The sequence below is a fragment of the Gekko japonicus genome, unplaced genomic scaffold (assembly GCF_001447785.1).
Source record: "Gekko japonicus isolate JY-2015 unplaced genomic scaffold, Gekko_japonicus_V1.1 scaffold1691, whole genome shotgun sequence".
Taxonomy (NCBI): Eukaryota; Metazoa; Chordata; class Lepidosauria; order Squamata; family Gekkonidae; genus Gekko; species Gekko japonicus.
In genome coordinates, this window is record NW_015175410.1 from 41,375 (window position 1) to 48,849 (window position 7,475).

Here is a 7,475-nt window from a genome sequence, read left to right on the forward strand (position 1 = left end):
TCAGCAGCATAGTGTTCCCACCAGAAAATGTACAGGTTGCCTATTTAAAAACTGCCCTCAGTTATAGTACTTATTCTGTCAAGAGCATGCACAGGTGGACTAGTCATACTGGGTTGACTCCAAGTCTTCCAGACGACTCTGGTCAGGCCTGATGCAGATATAAGCATGCCCTTAAGAAGCCTTAGGTGTCTGGTTAGCTCTCAGTCTGAACATCTGGACTCCCTACTTGGCCTTTTTAGGTGAGAGACCAGCCTAACCCTGTTTCTGGTCTGTAGATACATTGTCCATAGTCTTTTTAGGCAAGACTAGCAACCTGTTTTCTATATTCATAGCCATGACACACAGTTTTCATAAATGGAGGGATTTTTCAGAAGCTCTTTTCCTTTCTTCCTAAAGCACCTGTACACCCCCTGGAGGATTCTGCTCTGGAACTCCCTCCCTACAGCAACATGGGAGGCTGCAACAAGAAGGGAGAATCCCCCCCTCCCCTTCCCCGCACACTTTTGCGTGAGCAGAGCTTGAGTAATAAGCTCCACTTGCACAAAAATTAGGAGAAGGATTTGGTGGCTTCTGTGCTTTGGAGAACTGTATGTCTCAGCTGTGGCTTTCCATGGGGGGCAGGTTTGTTGGAAGAATGGAACAAACTAAAAATCACTTCTAGGATTTCAGGGTCCTATGCGTTTAAAACATTACACACTGGAAATAGTGTCCCACAAAACAGCTATCTAAACTCAGGAATTTACAAAGAAGCTAGACATGGGCTGGGCTGCTGGCAAGGGAAAGCAAATAATTGTGGTACATCTCAGGATTCTTCAGCTGACAGATCTGACTCCCAGTACTGTGTGGTCAGAAGTCCATATTGTAACCATAACTCCATAAACAAGCATACTGAAATCTGGACATCTTTTGAAGGGGCAGCTCCTCTTTCCATAACGTCTTTCAGTTGCTATTCCATCTTAATAACAGTCAAATCTTAAGCAAGGCTGGAAAAGGGATTTTGTGTTCCTGGACATCCGTTTGAAATACGTAGCCATCCAGAATTTTTCCAGCCCTTCTCCAGCAGAAGTATTTAGGTTGATGTTGTTGGTGAGTCATCCCTGGTCACATGTTTCTCCATGCAGTCTTTTAATAGGCATATGTTGTGTTTTGCTTTCAGGAGTTATACCTAATATAGCTTACAGGTAATCTGAAATTCGGTACACGGATGCAGTTCTGCATTCCGACTCTTCTGTCCAGCCAATCCCATGCTATACAGGAGCGTTGCACAGCGACCCATCATCTGGTGACGGCTGTTAAGGCAGCTTTGGTTGTTGCAATAACCAGCACTCCACAGACTGGGTTCTACACAAGGATCGTGGATTTTCCCCATCCCCCCCCCCCCCCCGGGCAGGGCGCATTTGAGGGGGTGCATAGATTGTGAGGTAGAAGTGAGGAGGAGGGGGAAGTGGATGACATCACTCTCTTCTTTCAGTGGAGCTGTCATGACGGAAGAGGCAGGAAGGATGGTTTTGTCCTCCCCCTCTCCCACTGCAGCTTGCCCATCCACATGGCTGTTAACCCCTGCGGGTATCATGACCTTGGGAATAAACTGTTCTGGGGTTGGAAACTCTTCTTGGGAAAAGCGAAAAGGTCTGTGACTAGGGTTGCCAGGTCTGGGTTGGGAAGTACCTGGAGACTTTGGGGGTGGAGCCAGGAGAGAGCGGGGTTTGGGGAGGGGAGGGGCCTCAGCGTGGTACAGTGCCATAGAGTCCACCCTCCAGAGCAGCCATTTTCTCCAGGGGAGCTGATCTCTGTCACCTGGGGGTTAGTTGTAAAAGTGGGAGATCCCCAGGCCCCGCCTGGAGGCTGGCAACCCTATCTGTGACCATCAGCACCTTGTGCTGACAGATCACCGGGTACAGCCCAGAACCTGAAGACTTATCCCCTAATACGTTTTCAAAGCTAAAGAAATGTACTGAGCGAACAAGAAAGGGGATGACTTAATGGTGAGGAGAGACAGAGGCTTTATTCAATGCTGCCTCGTATAACAAATCCTGTGGAGTAAAACCATCCGTGCGTCATGGGTTTCCGGGACTGTTGTGAGCTTTGTAATTGGCTCTCAACTTTCTCTGTTGTTTCTTTCTTAGAAAACACCAAACATTCTTACTGATGATCGCTTCAAAGTCATGTTTGAGAACCCAGATTTCCAGGTGGACGAGAGGAGTGAAGAGTTCCGGCTGCTCAATCCTCTGGTTTCTAAAATAAGTGAGAAGAGAAAGAAGAAGCTGAAGATGCTAGAGGAGCAAGAAGCCTTAAGAGAGGTAAATCAATGGCATTTTTATGATTGCCTTCAATTCTCTAATAACTCTTTCAGATGGTATGAGCACAATCTGCTCACATCCTGAGTGGAGCGCCTGTCTGCTGGAGATTCCATGAACGCTCAATAGAGCTCCATTATCTTCTTCCACCTGCCTATGTGCAGGAGTACAAATGAGTTGTTGGCAGCATGGGAGGCCTGCACAATTCTTCCTGTGTATCCTCAGCTACTCCCCACTCTCTGCCTGAAAAAGTTTCATGTGCTTGTATCACTTTCATAGCCATAGCACAGGGCACAGACCATGACAAGGCCATGAGACACACGGCACAAACAGGCCAGAGGGTTGGTGGGGGTGTGGAGGGCACTTTTCCCACTGGGCAGCAGATTGAGCCTTAGACATTTTACAAGTCTGATGAAACTGCATGTAAGGGAGGTTGGTAAGCAACTTGTCCCATTTCATTTTGGGTTGGAAAAAGAGGCGGTGCTTGCATTAGCGGGGTTATCTGATTTATTTGTTTTGTGTTGTTTGTCTTGTAGTAATTCATGAGCCAGGAACTGTTCCCCCCCGCCGCCCCCGTGCGCAGTTTATTATTTACTTGCTGAAAATTATGGCCATCTTCCATTTGCTAAACACTTTGAAAAGTTACCCAGTTGTTTAACTTTATAAAATAAGTCTACTGTATAGACTAGAATTGTCTGGAAGGGGCTTTGGGGAGGGGTGGAGACTTTTTGGAAGTCACTTCCTGTTTACTGCTTTACCATAAAGATTTTTGATGTTGGTTCCTGTTCTGAAACAGGAAATGGATTCCTGTTGCTGTCCTCCCCCTCCCCCATTTTCCTCACCATCACTCCATTGGGTGAGGGTAAGGGACAGAGATGATCACCAGGAGGTCATTGGTCATCCGCCATTACTGCCTAACTGGCAGTAATTTCCCACCATTTAGTCAAAGAGGCAGGACTTAGATTCCAGTTTCCTGCTTCTGTTTCCTGCTCCTCAGTTCATTTCCTGCCAAGGAAAGGAGTCCAAGTTTTCTGAGCAGCTCTCTCAGATAGCCCCTCTCTTGATGGTTTTTCTTGTCCCTCCCCTCTCTCCATCTATTCTTTCCATATTTTTATTTCTCTGTAAAAAATAATAAAAAAAAATCTCCACTCTTCACTGCCCGCTGCAGCCCAAAGCAATAGCTAGTTCAGTAACCTTCCCCCCATCCTCTGTACCTCTCTGTGGGCTGCATTGTGACTACAAATGCCACAGAAATCATGGATAACGCTTTATGCTTTCCACTCAAAGAAGAGCACTTTTGTGTCCAGCTCATGTTTAGCTTAATATAGTCTGTCTATTGTTGTAGGTTCTATGACTTGTACCAAAATAATGTGCAGATATATTCAGTTCTTATTTTTTCCTCTTAAGTATCTCTTAGAAATATAGTCATCTTCAAATTGTGCATCTGTAGAGAATCACGTACTCTTTGGTAAATATTTCTCCTTTAAAAAAAAAAGGTTAATGGTCCTTAAAACTGTCTATTTTTGTCTTCAGGAAGAAGAGGAAGAACAAGAAGGAAAACCAAGTGATGCAGAAAGTTCTGAGACTTCAGATGATGAAAAAGGCTGGGTTGAAGAGGTCAGGAAACAGCGCAGACTTCTCCGCCAAGAGGAAAAAGTAAAAAGGCAGGAAAGGTTGAAGGAGGATCGGCAAACTGTCTTGAAGCCTCAGTTTTTTGAGATTAAAGCTGGAGAAGAATTCAGAAGTTTCAAGGACACGGCTCAAAGGCAAAAGTTAATGAAGTATGTTGAGTATCCCTATTTGGTTCACTTGGCTGCTTGAATATTTCCTTGAATGTGACAAAGGTGCTGATTCTACGTGATGGTTGTTTAGTCAACAACTTCTGGAATTGGCTGTTTCTACAGTCAGAGTATATGAAAGATATTTATACCCTGCTTTTCTCTTCAATGTTCTCCTCTCATCCATCTTACACTCAGAGTGCCCAAACTCCTGTAACGTAGATTAGGCTGAGAGTGAGTAACTGGCCCAAGGTCACCAAGCAGCCTTCCAAGGCAGAGGGAACCCGAGTCTCCTAGATCCTTGTCCAACACTAACCACTCCAGCAGGGCTTGAGAATTGCTTTTAAACTCATCTACAAATCTGAGCAAACAGAGCAGTCAGTCAGAGTCTGTCTGCAGCAGTAGAAAAGAGTAAGGGTCCAATACCACCTTAAAGACTAACAAAATCATGAGTCACTGGTCACTTCTTCTGTCTGAAGACACGAGCAATGACTCACGAAAGCTCATACCCTGCCACAAATTTTGTTAGTCTTTAAGGTGCTACTGGGCCCTTACTCTTTTCTAGAGCACAGAGAGTTATTAAGATTTGTCATTGCTGAGACTATTTGAAATCAGTATGTTTTGAGGTTACCCATTTTTCCATCCTGTTTCGGCCTATCCCAGTTCCTGAACATGCCCTGCTTGGGAGCTTCCTAAGAGGTGTTCGGCTGACTGTTGCTGAAGACAGAATGCTGGACCTTCAGCCTGTTCCAGGAAGGCTATATTTATTTGCTAGATTTTTATTCCACCCTTCCTACAAGAAGTTCACATCAGTGTACGTTATCCTCCCCATCTCCATTTTATCCTCACAACAACCCTGTGAGGTATACTGGGCTGAGAGAGACTGGCCCAAGATTGCCCAGTAAGCCTCCATAGCAGAGCGGTGATTTGAACCTGGGTCTCCCAGACCAGCTGTATGTATGTTGTCTGACTAATCAGCCCCTGTCCGGGGTTTCAGGTAATCAGTTGGAGTGAACTGAAACCTGATACGTAGAAAGCTGCAGTGTTTCTCATTGATCATAGGCTGTTTTCTTCTGCAAAAGCATCTAAATATTCCTAGTTTGCTTATAGTGTTTTCATGTGAGGTAGAAAAAACAAACAGATCTTTCAGTCAGAGTACACGCAGCACACAGAGGAGAAACTGTTGAGAATATGCTGTGAGATCAAAGATCTGATACCTTGACCACTGTGGTACAAACTAGGGAGCATTGATATTGCTGATTGGTGCTCGTTGTATGATCGTAAATACAACACTCATAGATAGTAGATACTGCCAAAGTTATATCCTTTGGTTGCCTGGTGCAAGTCAAACCTTAATTTGCCCCATAGTACTTTTGTCATAAAGAAACCAGCCGCATAGTGCTTTTATTTGGTGAAAATAGCAATCGTGGCTGAGACTCAGAGAAGTCTGTGCACATGCGTTAACACCCTTTCATGTGCACATGTGCAAAGGGTAGCTGATTTTTTTCCTTCCAGTGGCTGCTCCTTGCACTTTACAGGGTTCCACACCGGAAGGTCCCACAACTTTCAAAAGAATTTAAAAGAATCAGATACACAATCAAGCCAAAGTGAAGTGCTTTGATTGTAATGGGAGTGTTAACTTCATTAATTCTTTCTCAGAAATGGGTAATCTCCCCCTGTCTCTCAGTGAAAGCAAAGGTGCTCTAAAGTACTTCACTTTGCCCTCTTTTTGAAAGACGTTTTCAGCAAAAGAAAACAAAAGCTTCCTACTCCACATGCAAATTGCATGGAGTGTGGTGTACCATCTGGGGCCTGCTTATCTTCTTCTTTTTGACGTTGCAGATGTAAGGGGAACTTCCTGCAGCCAACACGTCTTAACTGTCTAATGTCTCCCCAGACCATTTAATGGCTAGACAGTTTTTTACGGTGGCATTTGGAGCAAAAAGGTTTATAATAGCTCTTGCATAAAACTGGGTGTTCCTTTGTTGTATTCCTGACTCACCCTTGCTTGAAGCTGAATTTCTAAGTCATCAGTGTCTTTAGTCTTAACTCTTGAGTGATTGATGCTTGTCGCTCATTGGGGAAGTTCTAAGCCTTGATACAGCTTCTTTTGTCTTCTTCTTCTCTATTTTTTGTCACAGAATTTTGCAGTTGCAAAAAGTTAACATTGGTGCTGGCTTGAGATCAACCTAATCCATAAAATAAAATGAAAACTTCAGCCACTTCAGGTTTTTTTACTGTTTGGCTGAACTTGCCAAGACTTCAGCTTGACTGAGTTGTTAGAAGTACTGCCCATCTCCCTAATGGGGCCTAATGCGGCTACAACGTTAAGTGTGCGGACTCTAATCTGGGAGAACCGGGTTTGATTCCCCATTCCTCCACTTGGGCAAGCCATAGTTCTGACAAGAGCTGTCCTTGAAAGGGCAGTTTCAGTCAGAGCTCTCTCAGCCCCACCTACCTCACAGGGTGTCTGTTGTGGGGAGGGGAAGAGAAAGGAGTTTGTAAGCTGCTCTGAGACTCCCGAGTGAAGGGCGGGGTATAAATCCAATCTCCTCCTCCTCCGTCTTGCAACAACAACCCTGTGAGGTAGGGTAGGCTGAGAGAGGTTGATGAGCCCAAGCTCACCCATTGAGTTTTTATGACCCAGGGCGGGGCGGGGGGATTTGAACCTGGGTCATCTAGATCCTTGCTTGACTCTCTAACCACTAAATCATGCTAGCTTGAGAAGGAGTATTGAAATGTAAGTGTTTTAAAGGAAAATTCACATTATATCTAATGTGAATTTAGAGAGTCTTTCCTTAAATATGCACAAGTGGATTGTTCAAAAGCAGAAAGACTCAATTTTTTTTTCAGTAGGAAAAAAATGCTTGAGAGCCACAGATACACTGAAATTATATCTTACAACATACTTGTTCCCCAAGTAGGTCACCCATGAATGAAAATGTATTTGTTTAACTCCATCTCTTTCTTCTGGGAAAGGGAAATTTTCTGGGAATGACATTCAAAATTATGCAGGATTTGGGAACTGACTGCTTGCATAGTCCCAGCTACTTAGCTCTTAATGATGTGTGGAATTCCCTGTTGAAATTGCTTTCTGCACTTACTGCTAAGTAGGGAGGCTATAGTGGGAGACCTCCCAGCGTCCTGCTTCATTGTCCGCTTGTGCTTCAGGCACCAGCAGGAGAAGGAGGGGGGTGGAGTAAAAACTGGAAGTGACCCTGTTAGGGTTGCCAAGTTGAAATTTCTCCTTACTGGAAGACTCCTGAGCCGCTGCTGGAGCGCACGTGCACGTCACCCGAAAGTGACGTGACAACGCCGGGCACGCTGGGGGCGGGGCCACGACCATCCGAGGGAAAACCATAGAGTTTTCCCTCGGATGACCGTGGCCTCGCCCCCAGCG

The 7,475-nt window shown here is 44.9% G+C and overlaps 1 protein-coding gene across 1 annotated transcript in view; it reads left to right on the top strand.

Moving 5' to 3' along the window:
- Window positions 1-7,475, top strand: part of LOC107122622 (nucleolar protein 10-like) — a gene marked incomplete at its 5' end in the record, with an annotated part of 43,235 nt that overhangs the window by 29,943 nt on the left and 5,817 nt on the right. The window contains 2 exons of the mRNA XM_015425736.1: window positions 2,127-2,300; window positions 3,831-4,078. Coding sequence (XP_015281222.1) covers window positions 2,127-2,300; window positions 3,831-4,078 — 422 coding nt within the window. The remainder of the gene's footprint in view (window positions 1-2,126; window positions 2,301-3,830; window positions 4,079-7,475) is intronic.